Genomic DNA, 17,179 nt, shown 5'->3' with positions numbered 1-17,179 from the left:
GAGAGACAGGGTCGCATCACAGTGGAGTCAGCTGTCTTAACCGTGGCTTGTGTACTGCAAACACATACCAGCTTCATCACTGTCTGTCATGACTCTGTTCCCCTTTCGGGCTCTGTTTTTACATTTATTTTGAAAGATGAAGCTTGCTATTATGGTAAGGGGCGTTACATTTCAGACAAGTGCTTGCGGTTTTCGGCCAATCACAATGCACTGGGTTAGCTGGCCAATCAGAGCAGACTGTGCTTGTCGGAAGGCGGGACTTTGTAGAAAACGAAGCGTTTGAGAGAGGCGGGGCATAGAGGACCTACAATAATGTACAGTATTTGAAAAATAATGTGTTTTTTGAACATTAAAGCATGTCAACATATTCTGTTACACCAAATACACAAAATAATGATCTTTAAAAAAGCATCATATGACCCCTTTAATACAAAGGGCGGAAAGCCAATCACACAGAGTACATTTTTCATTTAAAACATGAGATGCAGTGGGATGGGGGAAAAAACCTGCCATAAAGTCATTAATTGCACAAACTTGCATTAATTTTACATGGCTTACTAAACATGCGGCTCTTTTGTGCGAGACGCGAGTGCAACGGTGATAGATGTCCCTCTAGAAAATGCGATAAATATGCGTTCTGTGTGAACGGCTTGGTTTCAGTTTTGATGTAAACAAGATCTTCTCCGCATTGATGTTCTCTTTTTCCGCAATATTTTTAATGAACAATGCAGCAGCGCCGCATCTAGTGGCTTCAACTGGATATGCTAACAAAAGCATTAAAATGCAACGACACTTACATCATCATCGCATCTCGTGCACCACTGATAAGACTGCCTCCTTAATGCACACCTAAAATTCGAATGCAACGTTTTTGCATTCGAATGTGGATTTTTATTTGAAATTCGACAAATATTCGAAATTTGACTTTTTTTTTTGACAGCCCTAGTGTCACTATTAATTGGGAATATCTGTTGTTCTACCCTATGCTTGGTGTGGACTTAGCTTTTTTTGGCCTGATCTTCGCCGTGCTCACGGCGGGATTTTATATCGTTCTCACTGTGATCTTCACAATGTAGAGAGAACGCTCAATTAGGGAAAGTCTCCGGTTACTGTTGTAACATTGGTTTCCTCAGAGCAGGAAAGAGACATTGCGAAGATCGCCGTGCCCGCTGCTCGATCAGTAGTGCAGCGTTCAGTCTCAGATTTTGACGTAACTGCTGCTATTGGTGCATTTATAGTGCCCGCCAAGCCTGTCAGTATTTGCCTGAGATTTGCATAAATGAGCGTCAATTGGCCAGTTTATTGAACTGGCGTTATCCTATAAGACTTCAGTATTTCGGAAAAGGGTAGAAATCCCACTGCAATCTTCGCAATGTCTTGATCCCGCTCTCAGGGAACCAAGGTTGCGACAGTAACCGGAGACATTTTTAGTGGTTGTTATTGGGGAATAACATACCTTGGAATGTGGTGACTGACCAATCAGAATCGAGTATTCCACAGAATTAGTTAGGTTAGTTAGTTTTTTTTTTTTTGCTAAATATATGCACTTTACATAATTATTATTTCTTCTTAACCTTTTGTCTTCATTATTTAAATTTCATTTTTTAAATGAAACCCACTGTTTAAATGTTTATATTTTGACAACAAAATTAGAGTAGAAACATAATTCTGTTATTAAAATAAAAATTGACTTATGTGCCTCAGTTTTTATTTGAGTGTTGATTTATTAAATAAACTTGATTGATTAATTGATTATTAAATAAAATGTATTTTTGTTTTCAGTTCAAGCTAAATAAAAACTTTAATTTACGTTATAGTGTTTCGGTAAAAAATTGTACAGCATATACAAAGTTATAGGACTGGGTGATATAGACAAAAGTATCACAATATTGAAATAACTATTTTTTTTTTTCTCTCTCTCAGGATGGAGAAATGGTCTTGTTGGATGGGGGCTGTGAATATTTCGGTTATGTCAGTGACATCACACGCACGTGGCCGGTGAATGGAAAGTCAGTTTCCAGTTTTCAACAGAACTCTCATTGTCTCAGACGTAATGTAGCTTTAATTTTGTGCTATTAGTAAGTGATCAGTCAGCTCCGTGTGCCGTCTCTAGGTTCAGTCCTGCTCAGAGAGAGCTGTATGAGGCCGTGCTGGAGGTGCAGTTGGCCTGTCTGTCTCAGTGCAATCCTGGTATCAGTCTGGACTACATATACTCCACCATGCTCACACTGTTGGCCCGGCAGCTCAAAGAGCTCGGGATCATCGCACAAAGCACCAGTGATACAGACACACTGAAGGTACTCTAATTTGATAAAAAAAATTTGATAGTTCACCCAAAAATGTTGAAATATTTTTTATATTGTTTGCTCAAATTAAATATCAAAATACCTATATATATATATATACTGTAATAAAAAAATAAAAAAAAAATTTTATTCAGCAAGAAGCATTTAATTGATCAAAAGTGACATTTATAATGTTAAAAAAGATGGAAAAATGTATCTTTGTTTCCAGAAAAATATTAAGCAGCACAAGTGTTTTCAACATTGATAGTAAACTAATAAATAATAATAAACGTTTCTTGACCAGCAAATCAGCATATTAGAATGATTTCTGAAGGATCATGTGACTCTGAAGACTGGAGTAATGGTGCTGAAAATTCAGCTTTGTATCACAGAAATAAATTACATTTTGAAATATATTAATATATAAAAATTATTTAATAATATTTCACATTCACAATATTGCTATTTTTACTGTACTTTTGATCAAATAAATGCAGCCTTGGTGAACATAAGAGACTTTCAGTAACCTTATCTTACAACCTCAAATTTTGAACGATATTCCTTATTTTTAGTTGTTGTGTTTAATTGATAAAACTTGGTGTTTTAAAAGTATTATAGTAACATTTAACATGCTAAAACATCAAAGATGATCACTGCATCTTTAAATTCATATTTAAAGAACCACAGGAACACACATTAAAGCAGCACGTGTCTAACGAATTTGCCACCTTCAACTATAGATTTAAAAAAATAAATATGGTCATATTGTGTAAGAAAAGATTATATTTAGCCTTTTTATTCATTTAATATCTGCATTGGTCTTCACTTTTTCTTATTTCTGTGTATATAAACACGCTAATTGCATTGTTCCATCAGTGATGCAAAATGCATCTGATTCTTGCTTGCATTGTAATCGATTGCAATTCTCCAAAAAAAAAAAATGGACGAATATACTGTAAAATGTATCACTGGCATCTCACACCAAGCTGAGATTCTGGTTCACAGTTGCTGAAACACCAAGAATTCGAGACATTCTTTATTTATTTAATTGAACTTCCCTAAAGCTCTGTGTTCAGGAAATGACTATAAGTCTTTCTTTCCAATTTAAATGGCAAAGATTTGACCCACTTATAGCGTCTGTAAAGCACCACACTGCCATAAAAGCACCATTTCACTTAGTGCAGCGAGTTTATGAGGCCAGCAAACCGACACGCTGCTCAGTTAAGCCTGTTGTGGCTGTGGGGATGTAGGTGTGCACTTATTTCAGTTTAACTCTGTTTTCATGTTCAGAGTTCCTCACATGCAGCTTTGCAACTGTTTCACATGCTGTAAAATGCATTATAATTACATTACAGTTGTTTTTCTTCATGGATGTCTGCCAGTCTCTTTCTTTTTTCCTTCCAGGCTGCTCGGCAGTTTTGCCCCCATCACGTGGGTCACTACCTGGGCATGGATGTTCATGACACCCCTGAGCTGTCCCGTTCACAACCGCTGCAACCTGGCATGGTGATCACAATAGAGCCAGGTGAAGATCACTTTTATTCAAAAACAATTAATGTTGCATGTGACTGTTTGTTTTACAAAATGCTTTTTTTAACTTTTAGTTCATCAAATAATGTGTTCTAGCATTCAGTTTATCAAAATGATTGCATGAAGTTTCATCTCATGCTGTACTTCCTATAGTTGTGATCAGGCTTCGAGTATGAATGAAACATACACTGCACGGAATGTTTAGCGCTCCATGATGTTCATCTCGCCTTATTCTGGGTCCGAATAAAACATCAGATCATGCACAGACTATCCTGTCTCTTTAAATTTAAATCTGTATTTATTCACACTGGCTCTTGAAAACCTTTATGCGAACACACTTGCCCGAAAAAGTGTGGGGGAATATCACGAATTTACGTGATATTAAAAGTGGGGGGGACATGTCCCCCGCATCCCCCGCGTAATCTACGCCCCTGGTTGTGATTGAGTTGTAGGTTGATTCTCATGGATTTTACAATCAGATCAGCACCTCAAACTTAGATTTATCCATCCACAATAATCATTTACCATTTGATGATCTTTGCCATTTCTATTCTTTTTACTGAAATAAATGAACTTTTCCACGACATTCTAATTTATTGAGATGCACCTGTACTGGTATCAGATGTGGCTTTTCCTTGCATAAAGTATCCTTCATCCCTCAATACAACAAGAGACTAATGAAGATTCTAGAAAATGTGTTTCTTTTGGCCATTTTTAAAACCAAAGTTAGACTTGAAAGTATGGTGACTTGCAAGTGTACTCAATACTCCAGCAGCTGTATTGTAATTTCCACAGTTCATTGAGCAGAACAATCATTTTCAGCTGTGCTAATAATAAGAAAAGTTTCTCGAGTTGCAAATATGAACATTAGAATGATTTCTTAAGAACAAGTTTGAGGTAACAGTGTTTTCTTGTTATGGCTACTGAAAATGATGCTTTTTAAGAAGCAAATGAAAAAAAATTAATTAAAATAAAATAGAAAGCCATTTCTCCTGTGCTGTTATTGTATTTAAAAAACAACAACATTTTTGTTAATTAAAATAAAGCTGAAATAAAATAAAACAAATATTGTATAACTAGATAAGCTGAAGTACTAAATATACTATAACTATATATAAAGGACAGAAGAACGTAACAAAATTACTACAATTAAAGTTTAAACTGAAAATACAAAAATAAATGCTCATTCAAAGTATTAATAAATGCTATAATTGTGTATAATACGTACTAAAATAACACTATTAACAATAATGCATATTATTGTAGTTTATATAACATAAAATTCATGGTAATCAATTAACATGTTTTTAACTAAAATAATACTAATTTAGTCAGACGGAGAAAATACAGTGACTGGACTAGCTGTATAAAAAACGTATAAAAAAACAAATATAATACATAAACATAAAATACATAACAAAATTACTAAAACTTACATTAAAATGAAAACTGAAAGTACAAAAATAAAAGCCAATTTCAATGTATTAATAGATACTATAATAGTATATAAAAATACTAAAATAATACAGATTCTTAGAGTAATAATGATGTTGCATATTACTGCAGTGTATATAGCACATAAAAGTCATAGTAATCATTTAACATATTTTTAAATAAATATTTTAATTCAGTCAGTCAGAATAAATACAAAATACAGTGGCTGGACTAAAATTGGAACGAGGCGTCAGTCTTCTGAATGCATGTTGCAACACGCTGGACTGGGCACTTGAGGTGTAGACAGACTTGTTGATTACAATCAGAGCGATCTAGTCTTGTTTTGCACTTTGCATCCCAAAAGAGTTGCTTTGAAAACTGCACTTGTTGAGGACATTCATACAGCACCATGTTAGAAAAATAAGGGTAATAATACTGATAAACCACAGATATGTATCTTGAGTGCACTGTACAGACAGTTGGACTTGAAGTAACATTCAGCGTCTTAGCATTTGAGCTGTACTGCACAAACCAGAAGCTCTAACCTCTCATCTCTTGCTCCCTTCACCCAGGATTATACATCAGCGAGGACGACAGCTCATGTCCAGAGCGATTCCGGGGTCTTGGGGTGCGAATCGAGGACGATGTGGTGATCCGAGAGCACGGGGGACCCCTCATCCTGTCGGCAAACACCCCAAAAACCATCGCTGAGGTGGAGAGAGCTTGCGCACATGGAGAGGACTAAAAACGAAAGAGTAGAACATAGCAAGCCCTGCTAGAATGAGTCTGTTCCTCCCATCTTTTAACACCTCCGCTGACAGGCTTTTCTGTAATAGTGAACTCAGGAGGTCTGGATCTCACAGAACTTGTTCCAGTTAAGTATTAAATCTGGAGGATTAAGAGCTGGACGTGTCTGGACAGCGTGCAATGTCTCCCTGATAGCCAGTTCACTCCTACGCTAGCTAAATGGTTGTGTTGGGTCGTGTTTTGTATTTGACCTGCACAACTACACTCTCAGAAAAAAGGTACAAAAGCTGTCACTGGGGCTGTACCCTTTCCAAATGTACATATTTGTACCTTATTTACCCCTAAAGGGTGCATATAAGTACCTTAAAGGTACTTATTAGTATGTAAAGCATAAATATTTGTATGTTTTGAAAAGGTACCACCCCAGTGACAGCTTTTCGTCCGAGGGCTTATGGGAGACTTTAAATGAGTTCAGATGGAGAAACAAACCGGTTGTTATGATTTAGCATGGTGAACAGGCTGTTTGTGAGACAATTTATGTGTTGTACTGTGAGAGGTTCGATTTGTGTTTGAGTATGTTTGTCTGCTGAGGCTTTTACTGTCATACATGTTTTGTTTTTTTTACTGTTGTCAAAATAATCGTCTAATTTTGTTGCTGCAGTTTGTAAGCGCAATGCATTTCTAAGCCCCGTAATTAGTCAATGAACAGATTTTTTGCAAAAATGAGAAGCTTTTTTTTTTTTATTCAGTACATATTCTAAGTACACTTGAAAACTTTTAAAGGGGTCACAGGATGCCCTTATGCACCAAGAGCTTGTAACACTCCAAAGAGAAAGGAAAAATTTAAATCGCATCATATGACTCCTTTAAGAACATCAGAATTTGTTTTGTGTGTTGGGCTGCTGTATTTGTGTGAATCTGATAACTCATATGTTGCAGGTTCAATCCCAAGCAGATGTGAGTCCGAAACTGGAGATGGTACCAACATCACCAAAAACTAAAGAAAACTACACAATATATTTGAAATTATGTATAAGCATGTTCTGAGTCAGCTGAGCTTGTTTAATGTCCAAAAGTACTGTCTAGGTGAGCTTGATGATGCTCTGAAGCAGCTCAATGCTGGATAGGTTTTTGAACAGAAGTGGTTTTGAATGCATTTACGAGGCTCGAAATGCCATCTAGGTAGGCATCTCACTGGTTTTTGAAAATGTTATGATGCAACATGTGGCTAAACTTGGGATATTCTGAGTTTTTGTAAAGCAGAGCTCACTCAGAACATGCAAATGACTACCAGAGTAAGTCTAGTAGGTTGGCAACTCTCTAGATTTTGCGACAATTTCTCAGCTAAGATGACTTGCAATGCATTTATGCCCTTTTTTATGTGAGCTGACTTTGAACATGCCAGTGAGGCCCAGAAATGCTGTCTAGCTAGGCCACTGAACATGCTAATGATTCCCAATGATGCTTGCTAGCTACATGGTCAGCTCCCTATGTTTTGAGCAGAAGTGTTGTCTAGTTGAGCAAAGTTTCTTAGCTGACTATGAAGGTGTCCATGATATCCAAAAATGATTTCTAGATAGGCAGCTCACTAGGTTTTGTAGTTTTTGAGCTGAATATGCTTATGATGCCAAAAAATCAAGTCCCAAGTTGACAAGTCCCTGTTTGGAGTTTTTTGACATGAGCTCATTCAGAATACACTGAAGACACCCAAATGGTAGGCCTAGGTAAGCAGCTGACTGGGTTTTGAGATGCCATCTCTCAGCTGAGATCACTTGCTGCCCAAAAATCCTGTCTCGGAAAGCAACTTGAGGTTTTTGAGCAGAATTGACTCTTAAAGCTCATATGACATCCAGAAATGCTGTCTAAGAAGGCAGCTCATAGGTTTTGGAGTTTTTTTTAGCTGAATTCACTCTGAAGACGTTTATGATGTCCAAAGTGCTAGCCACATATTCAGTTCCCTACGTTTTGAGAAACAATCTCTTAGCTGAGATAACTTGCACTATGGTTATGCTTAGTTACGTTGTTGCCAGTTGCTGTCTAGCTACGTTTTTGATCTGAGCAGACTCTTAATGTGCATATCCAGAAATACTGGATGCACTAGGTTTTGGAGCTTCTATAGCTGAATTCACTCTGAACATATTTATGATGCCCAAAAAATGCTGCCTACATAGTCAGTTTTCTAGGTTCCCTGCTGGAAAAAACTGCTAAATCCAGCCTATGCTGGTTAGCTGGTCTTAGCTGGTTTAAACTGCGCATAGCAGGTCTTCCAGCCTGACTAGCTAAAGAAGTGGTCAAAGCCTGCAAACTAGATATGACCAGGCTGGAAGACCAGCTAAAACTAGACAAACATTTTAGGCTGGTGTTTTTTCTCAACAGGCTTTTGAGACCCAATCTCTCAAAAGAGTTGATTCCCAATGCTGTTATGCCAAAAAATGCCTAGTTAAGCAACGTTAAGCTGAGCTGAATGACATGCCTATAATGTCCAAAAATACTCTGTAGTTTGGCAGCTCACTAGGCTTTGAGGAACTGAGACGACTCTTTGAGTACGAGGTCTGAAAAAACATCACCGTTTGTTCTGGCCTCTATCACCATTGCACTTCAATAGGGCACTTGACCCCTGGGTTTCTCCGAGGAGGCTGACTGTCCCTCCAGCTATAGCGAAGCCAAGCGAGGCAATATTTTGCAAACCAATAAGTCACAAGGTGGGCATCATCTCACTACTAGTGACTCCATCATCTGATGATGCTGGACCCCAGTCGCAACTCCGAAACAGTACGGAAACAGCGCTGTCCGGGAAATCCCGATCGCCATCTACCCCTCCACCCCCCTTTACTAATGTTACCGCACCTCCAACCTTCCCTCCCCCAGCCAGAGGAGTAGAAACAACAAGCCGCCATTTTGTTTGTGCGGAGAGAGTGAAGGAGGCAGGAGCGACCGAAAAAAAGCCACTCGAGCGCCGACCACTGCGACTCTGAGCGCCGCCGGCTCCGGTTCGCGGATCCAGACCGGATAAAACACAAGCCCGGCGATTAGCGGAGGCGACGGAGGGAGATTATAGATTCTCCCGTGTGCAAATCAAAGAGCAGACTGGGTTTTCCTTTCTTTTGCTGTTCTTTTTTTAAACGAAGCAGAGAGGCGGAAGAGGGCAATACATTTAAACGAAGGGAAGCTCGTCAGGGGAAAAGGAAAATAACAGCGTCACGAAGTGGGAATATCTGTGAAATTACATCGCCGGTTGCTGGCGGACGACGGCGAAAGTGGGGAAATTTGCAGGAACTGTGCAAGAGAAGGGAGAAATTTAAAAGGGATGAACGCGCAGGGGGGTTCACGGCATCACAAAGCCTATGAAAGGGGTTTGAGGACCCCCAGATTTTGGGGGGTGCAGCTGGCAATATCACCCGGATCGGCAGATGCTTCAGACCCGAAATATTATTGAAGCCCAGCTCGGTTCTGTTTTCGACCCATTACTGGCTGTTACTCTCGCTCTTTCTTAATGCTCCGCAAGGCTCTTCGTGCAGTGACAAATTATTCTTATTTGCTTGATGTGTCAGTGCATTGAAATACACGCATATGCATTGACCAACTTCACTTGATTCCCATTCTTTAGCTCGAGCACAGCGGATTGCGAGACAATATCTTGCACTTCAGACCGATTGCATGCATGTTCTGTCCATTAGACGGACACTTTTGAAATCATTTCTTTGCATGCACGAGCTGTGCGCAGTGCAGGGTGGTCTCGTGAAGCGATGGTCAGAGGTTTTCTGCAAACACTTTTAACTCGTGCAGTGGACACGTTCACACAGAGGGCGCACGAGCCATATTCAGATGCGAATGCACAATAAACCATTTGACTTGTCACTTTGAAGTGTTGTTGCAAAATGCTAAGACATGGACACTGAAATATGCAAGTTGTTTGGAATCATCTAAAGTGGTAGCTCGTGCATGCAAACTGAAGTTGGATGCACATTCATCGCGTTATTTATTCTGCAAAGAGTACTGTCTTATTAAGGATGAAAGGAAACTTTTACATGCATATGACTGTTTAATGATATTTCCAGTATTTATTTGTTCTCTCCATTCATCTTAATTACTTGGAAGGAAATAAAGACATCGATGAAGGAGATTCAAACATCTGTCAATTTTAAGGAGCACGATGGACTTTCAGTCTTCTAAATAAAGTGATGCAGGCTGAGAATTGCACATGCTACAATGCAAAGACAGACACTATTCTGAATCATAGCGTTCGCTCATAAGCATTGCATGAAGCCGCACCGGAGCGAGTTCGGTTTCTCGTACACAACGCCTTAAAAAAAAAACCTAACACTTCAGCTCGCCGCCGACAATGGCGGAAAAGACGGATGCAAGCAGCGAGGATAAATCTCGGGAAAATTGCTCAGTCGCCGAGGAGGCTACGTGAGTTTGCGGCGAGCTTGCATGACCGTCTGTCCCTCCCTTCACCTCCTCCATTCGGAAATATACTTTGAGGAACTAAAGACTAGAAAATCTTAAAAGGGAGCTTTAAAGGTGGACTGAACATTGAAGCTTTGCATTGCATTGCATGCATGTTTCGTCCCATGAAAGGGAAACGGGAATCCGTCCGGTGCTCGTGAACGAGGAGAGATTTCATTTGCACATCGGCTAGCGACTGCACAGGAAGGGCTATCCTACGCGGGATATATGCTTTAACACTAAACCGGAGGAAAACTATGGCCGATAATGTGCTGGAATCCGGCCCGCCTTCAGCTAAGAGGCCTAAATTGTCTTCTCCGGCTCTGTCGGTCTCCGCGAGCGATGGAAACGGTAAATAATAATGTTTCACGCGCTGCGGTGTGCGGCGGCGAGTCTGCCGCTGTTCGCCTGCATGTATGAAAAAAAGACGCTCGACGTGTGTTCCCAAGAGCTTTCTTTTGTTGTATCTGTTGGTTTGCATCGTCCCCTGGTATTTAAATAACTTAGCAGGGATAGCTAGCAGGCTAATTTGCTCCGTGTTTTCATTTGAAGTTGATGAGGTGTTTTACGATACTGTTTGTGCGTGGTCATCTGAGTGTGCAAAATAGTATGCATTGTTTTTCCGGGTGTGCGTTACACAAACTTTTCGCTTTGTTCGTCGTTATGAGATGTCGAGAGCAGGGGTTGGTGTCAAAGGTTTATGAGGTGATGCATTTTGAGCTTGTCAGGAAAAGGAATACTCGACAGGAACATGTTATAAATCACGTCGGTTGGGAGTGAAGTGTAGAGCACTTTGAGACGCCAGAGGTCTTTCTTTTCAAGTTGGTTTACATGTAGTGCGTACTAAATAGTTGACAAACCAGTGTCTGTAAGTTTCTGATCAACACTACTTCATCTGTGTGGTTACTCTGTATTTTAACTAGCTTAAGGTGGTTTGCTGGTCTTCCTGTTAGACCAGATGAAAAGTGTCCAAGACCCTTCTAAATCCAGCCTAAATCCTGCAAACGATTCTAGGCTGGTTTATACAGCTTTTTACAGCATGTGTAGAAGTGGAAGTCAGGTCATATTGCCTGAACTCTAGTGGTTCACCAGTGCAGGTTTTTAAATGGCTGATATATCAACAGAGCAGATCGTGACTGTTATGCTTATGTATAATCTATTTATATGTATGTATAATTTCATAATAGCAAATAAGATGAATTTGAATCAGCATTGTATTTCATACAATAGTTATTTCATAAAAAAAAGCTTTTGATAACTAAAAACAAGTTTGGGGAAACTGGGGTAAGTTGTGCCACTGTTTGTGTTGTCATCTAGGCAATAAGAAATTAATTTGTTTGTACAACTAATACTTTAAACTAAATCCCGTTTTTATTTTTACTGCACACTATCTGCAATTACCTAAAGATAAACCCATGAACTGGGCATAAGATGGTTATTTTAATATTTAGAATATTGACGTCAAAGTAAAAATGTTTTTTTTTTTTTTTTTAAGAAATATTCTATAGATGGGGGGGAAAAACATGCCAAAAATGTATCATAAAATTGGCTAAATGCTGTCACTTTTCTAATTTGCGTCTCTTGAAAATGTACATGCATTCAAAAACTGTCCTTTTAAATATAAAATTAAATAAAAACTCTCGGGTATCCACAAAAAAAGGTTGTATGTAGACTTTAAAACGGATAAAAGTGTGAAAAACACTTGTGTAAATCAGCCAAGCATGTTTTGGTTGTTGGTCTATGGCCATAATCTCAAATTCAAATCCAAAATTGTCTGATTAATTGCTTTGCTGATATATATCGATCTAATCACTAATGTGAAGACTGCATTTAAAAATTCTCTTGCTTCATATTTAGAGTATGTTGCATTTATCAGTCGTTGGTGCGTTGCTGCTATCAGGATCTGCCATTATGTAGGAAAAGGCCCCCATTTTGTCCCACCACTTGTCCATTGTTATGCCATGCCATGTGTTTTTTATTAGTATGAACCATTAGGACATGCACACCGGCTCTACTGCATACTGTTCTCCTGTGAGCCGATAATCTCAGTCGCTCTCTCCCGGGAGCTGCAATAAACTGTTGCATGAGATTCGTTCAGTCGCTCTTTGGTCAATTTGTCTAGATTTCTTGCTGTAGATTGATGGATCAACCCATGTATTGTCCAGGCCAACTAACCTGTAATTGAAATTACAGATGTGTTGTCCACTTATTACTTTATCTCATCAGATTAAATTCTGTCTAAGAGCAAATATGGTTTATTTTGCTGTGGCTTTGCTGAACCCGTCTCATTTTTTGGGCATATACTGTAATTATTCTCTGATGTATCTCATTATGAGTGATTCTTCTGTGAGCAACAACCTTATTAAAGTCTCTTCCCCCTTTCTTTCAGATTTTGGCTCCCTGTTTGACCTGGAGCATGACCTCCCGGACGAGCTCATTAACTCCTCCGACCTGGGCTTTCCTAACGGGATGGACCCCGGCCAGTTGCACAACACTCTGGGTGGAGGAGGGATGTTGGGCCCTCTGGGCGGCTCGGGCCAGGACACAGCGGCCAAACACAAGCACCTGTCTGAGCTCCTCCGCCCTGGTGCCCCTCCATCCACCTCCACGGCCACCAGCAACCCCGGTAACGCGCCCTCCTTGGGGATGATGGGAGGTCTGAGTGGCAACCCGGTTACTCAGGGACTGGGTGGCCCTCAACAGCAGCAGCCTGGCATGATGCCGCAGCCTGGCATGGTGGCGGGACTGAACCGGGGCATGATGGGCGCCCAGAAAGGGAACGGACAGCCGCAGGGCATGATGGGAGGGCAGATGATGAATGGTGCGCCTAGAATGGGCTACGCCAATGTGAACATGAATGCGGGCATGGTTGGTAATGGGAACATGCTGCCCGATGCTCTGCAGCAGCAGAACGCAGGGCAGCAGATGGCACAGGCAGCAATGAGACCGCAGCAACCAGGAGCAGTGAACAAGGTAACGTGAACAAATCAATATAATAATTCTGTGTGCAACCAATAAACTGCATGCAAAATGGTTTTGCTTCAAGCTTTAATGTTGACTTCAATCTGTTTTATATCTCATTATACATCTATGAACTGGTGTGTCTTTGAGTGAAAGAGCTATTTAATTTACATTTAAAATTTTAATATTTCACAATGTTATTGTTTTCACTGTATGTATGATCAAATAAATGCAGCAAACGGCACAAATAAATCAATGTATGGGAAACACTGGTAATGTATATCGAAATATCGGAAATGTGTTTAAAAATCATATCACCGTTATTGAAAAAAATTATATCGCGATACATATTGATATTGAATTATTGTCCAGCCCTACTCAAACGTATACAATTTTATGTAATATTTATATATATTTGATTTATTATAGATGCTATATATTTATTATAGATATTCAATTTTGATCTAATTATTAATTACAATAAATATTTAATTTTTATTATTATATAAAAATTATATAATATATAAAGTTTAATATAATTTTTTTTTTAACAAACATAAGTGTTGCTTTTCATTAGACAAATTGAAAAATTGACAAAAACCCAATGAAATCAATAAATAAAGACCATTGGCTTAATTAATTATTATTAATATTATTATTTTTAATACAAAAAGTGCAAGCCCTTTTAAGCCTTTCTGTCCCAACTTCCTGTTTCAACAGTTGTCGAACTATTTTATGGAGCAAAAAGTACAATAACAACAAAAAGCGCCATGTTCTGTTGCTGTCACACACCTATCAGTCCCAGACCCAAACTTTATGGTTAAGTTGCTTTAGAGAGAACCTAAATTTTAAAGGTCAAACAAATAGTTCTCAGGATTTATGACTTTTAAAGGCCAAGTTGTCTAATTTTCAAAAGTTATAACCTGAAAAAAAAAAGAAGTAGTGACTCATGTTGTGTTTATCGTTGTTTGCTTGATTTAAAATCTAAATTTGAAAAATTCTGGTTTTCATCGTCCGAATAGACAAACCTGATTACTTATGTTCTTGTGACAGCACTGTATTCCCCTCCTTTAAAAACATGACCCTTTGTTAATTTTTTGGTCTTGTAAGACTGTTGTTAGAAATCAGGTAGTGAAATAGACTATTCAAGTGAAAGAAATCTCTTGTGGTGTTTCTTTGGTTTGAATGCGATGTGATGTGAATGTGATCCTTCACACTGAAACAGCTCAGTTTGAACAACCTTCTCTACTCCCTCATACGAGGAACTGTGCGCACCATTTTGTTGATTCACAGGCGATTGCACAACCTGGACTGCAGGAAATGGGCAGAAAAAAAGAGGGAATGACATTTTCTTTTTTGTTTGTTTTGCTGGGTTCTTCTAGATTTCAAGCTGCTGTTTTGAGGGTTATTTTGCAGAATTGATACCGAATTGTCACTAACATTATGCGTATGCGATGAGTAAACAATGAGAACGTGAGTGTCAAACAGGCTGAATGATTGTTTCTCATCTATTGATGTTTTGCTGTTAGCATTCTCAGTTTTGTCAGCTCATCTTTGATGGTTTATGATTCTGCCCAGGATGATGGATCAGATTCTGTCATAACTGAAACCTTTGAGACTGATATACTAGCTCATTTTCATTCTTGATAGTTTTTTTTCTTCTTTTTTTCCCCTCAGATGGGAATGATGGGTGCTCCAGGCCCCTACAGTAGTTCATATGGTCAGTGCGGAGGACAGTCCCTTGGGCCTCAGCTCCAAAACAAAGCGGGACAACCCAACAGCATTAACCAGTTCAACATGGACAAGAAACCTCAGCATGGGCAGAACATGGGTGGCATGGTGAGAGAACTGTACAGAAATTGTCACAGCAAACCACATCCACACACATTCCCTGACCCTCTCTGACTGAGGAGATTTAATTCCATCTCTTACTCTTACTCTCTTATCACCAAGAGCCTTCAGTTATCATTTCGCCTCAGACCTCAGCCAGTGGTTCATCCCACAGACACTGAACTTGTTGATTGATTACAGGTGCATCTCAATAAATTAGAATGTCGTGGAAAAGTTCATTTATTTCAGTAATTCAACTCAAATTGTGAAACTCGTGTATTAAATAAATTCAGTGCACACAGACTGAAGTAATTTGTTGAGATAGTGAATTGGTGGGTTTTTGTTAAATGTGAGCCAAAATCATCACAATTAAAAGAACCAAAGACTTAAACTACTTCAGTCTGTGTGCATTGAATTTATTTTATACACAAGTTTCACAATTTGAGTTGAATTACTGAAATAAATAAACTTTTCTATGAACGACATTCTAATTTATTGAGATGCACCTGTATTTCTAGGTAGTCACAAAATTTGTTTCCCCAGATTTGTGCACAATTTGAGAGGCCATTATTTGTGAAATTCCACACATCACTACCCCCATTTTCAGTTAGTTTTAATCTTGAAAATGCTTTGAACAGTGATGCACTGCAATGGAAATTTGACTCACTAAACTAAAAGACAAAATCAAAGTGCTTTTTTTTTTCTCTTCACAGTTAATGTGTATATAAGCAATTACGCCAACTTACATAGGTTAGTGTGACCTTTTATCTAAAATAGTCCCACATTTAATTGAAAAATTACATATTTTTAGAATAAACTTTAAGACACCGCTCTTGCTTTACTGACATACTTACACATACTTAACACTCTCAAGTTGATTTTTATGCAATAAAAGTTGTATTTGCATGGACAAGAGCTGCGTCCCAAATGATACACTATGCACTTATACACTATGTACTTATGCACTATTTACTCAACCATGTAGTGTATGAATTATATAAGGTTATTTTTGTCATTCATAATCGGAGTCTGATAGCCCCTCCCCCTTCGCTACGTAATTAAAGCTGCGGAAGTTGAATGCATGAAGTGTCCATCATTCCACACTTCGTTTTTTCGGTTATTTAAGTGCATCATCCGGGTATTTAAAGTGCACTTTTTCTTTTTGGAATTTTTAGTGTGAACGCACTACTCGCACTATTTATACTACAGAACGTCATAGACTAGTGTGTAATCTTCTTAGTCTTCTTAGTAAAATAATTATTCATAATGTCATGCTTAAATTAATCCATATCAAAGTTACAGTTAAAGATCTTTTCAGTTGCAGATACTTCCGACCATTTTTGACAGCCACAATTTTGGTACATCCCTAGTTTTGAATAAATGTTATTTAAATAAAATGTATATAAATAATTTCTGGCTAATTTGTTTGATTTGTTTTTCTTGTTACAAGTACAATTGCAGTATTCTCAGTAACATTTTACCATATTAAAACTATTCTGCAGAATCTAAACATTCAGAATCTTAAAATATGGAAAAAGGTCTGCAGGTTTTGCATTTAGATCATAGTTTTCACAAAAATATTAATCAACACAACAGTTTTCAACATTGATAATCATATTTGAATGATTTCTGAAGGATCATGTGACACTGAAGACTGGAGTAATGATTCTGAAAATTCAGCTTTTTATGACAGGAATAAATTACATTTTAAAATAGAAAACAGTTTAAATTGTAATTACATTTCACAATATTATTGTTTCTACTTTATTTTTGATCAAACAAATGCAGCCTTAGTCAACATAAGAGACGTCTTTCTAATATAAAAAAAAATAAAAAAACGTACCGATCCCATTTTTTTGAGCTAATTCTGTGTTTCTTAACACTCTGCAGCAGCAGGAAGATTCAATCCTGTCCCATGAAAACCCTCTTTCTGTCTGTGTCTA

The 17,179-nt window shown here is 38.3% G+C and overlaps 2 protein-coding genes across 3 annotated transcripts in view; both read left to right on the top strand.

The window, feature by feature from the left end:
- The window catches only part of xpnpep3 (X-prolyl aminopeptidase 3, mitochondrial), a 22,272-nt gene extending 15,982 nt beyond the window's left edge, over window positions 1-6,290 (top strand). For both annotated transcript variants that reach the window (XM_016563776.1, XM_016563775.1), the window contains 4 exons: window positions 1,924-2,009; window positions 2,114-2,297; window positions 3,690-3,810; window positions 5,822-6,290. In XM_016563776.1, coding sequence (XP_016419262.1) covers window positions 1,924-2,009; window positions 2,114-2,297; window positions 3,690-3,810; window positions 5,822-5,994 — 564 coding nt within the window. In that variant the 3' untranslated portion in view covers window positions 5,995-6,290. The remainder of the gene's footprint in view (window positions 1-1,923; window positions 2,010-2,113; window positions 2,298-3,689; window positions 3,811-5,821) is intronic.
- A 1,995-nt stretch (window positions 6,291-8,285) lies between these two features.
- LOC107748789 (histone acetyltransferase p300-like) overlaps window positions 8,286-17,179 on the top strand; it is a 40,654-nt gene continuing 31,760 nt past the window's right edge. Inside the window, exons 1-3 of the mRNA XM_016563742.1 lie at window positions 8,286-10,796; window positions 12,835-13,418; window positions 15,084-15,245. Of these exons, the coding sequence (XP_016419228.1) occupies window positions 10,703-10,796; window positions 12,835-13,418; window positions 15,084-15,245 (840 nt within the window). The 5' untranslated portion in view covers window positions 8,286-10,702. The remainder of the gene's footprint in view (window positions 10,797-12,834; window positions 13,419-15,083; window positions 15,246-17,179) is intronic.

Source organism: Sinocyclocheilus rhinocerous, unplaced genomic scaffold (genome assembly GCF_001515625.1).
Source record: "Sinocyclocheilus rhinocerous isolate Xijiao unplaced genomic scaffold, SAMN03320098_v1.1 scaffold950, whole genome shotgun sequence".
In the NCBI taxonomy this organism is placed as follows: Eukaryota; Metazoa; Chordata; class Actinopteri; order Cypriniformes; family Cyprinidae; genus Sinocyclocheilus; species Sinocyclocheilus rhinocerous.
Note: the sequence above shows the minus strand (reverse complement) of the source record. Positions and strands in the feature narration are given on the sequence as shown.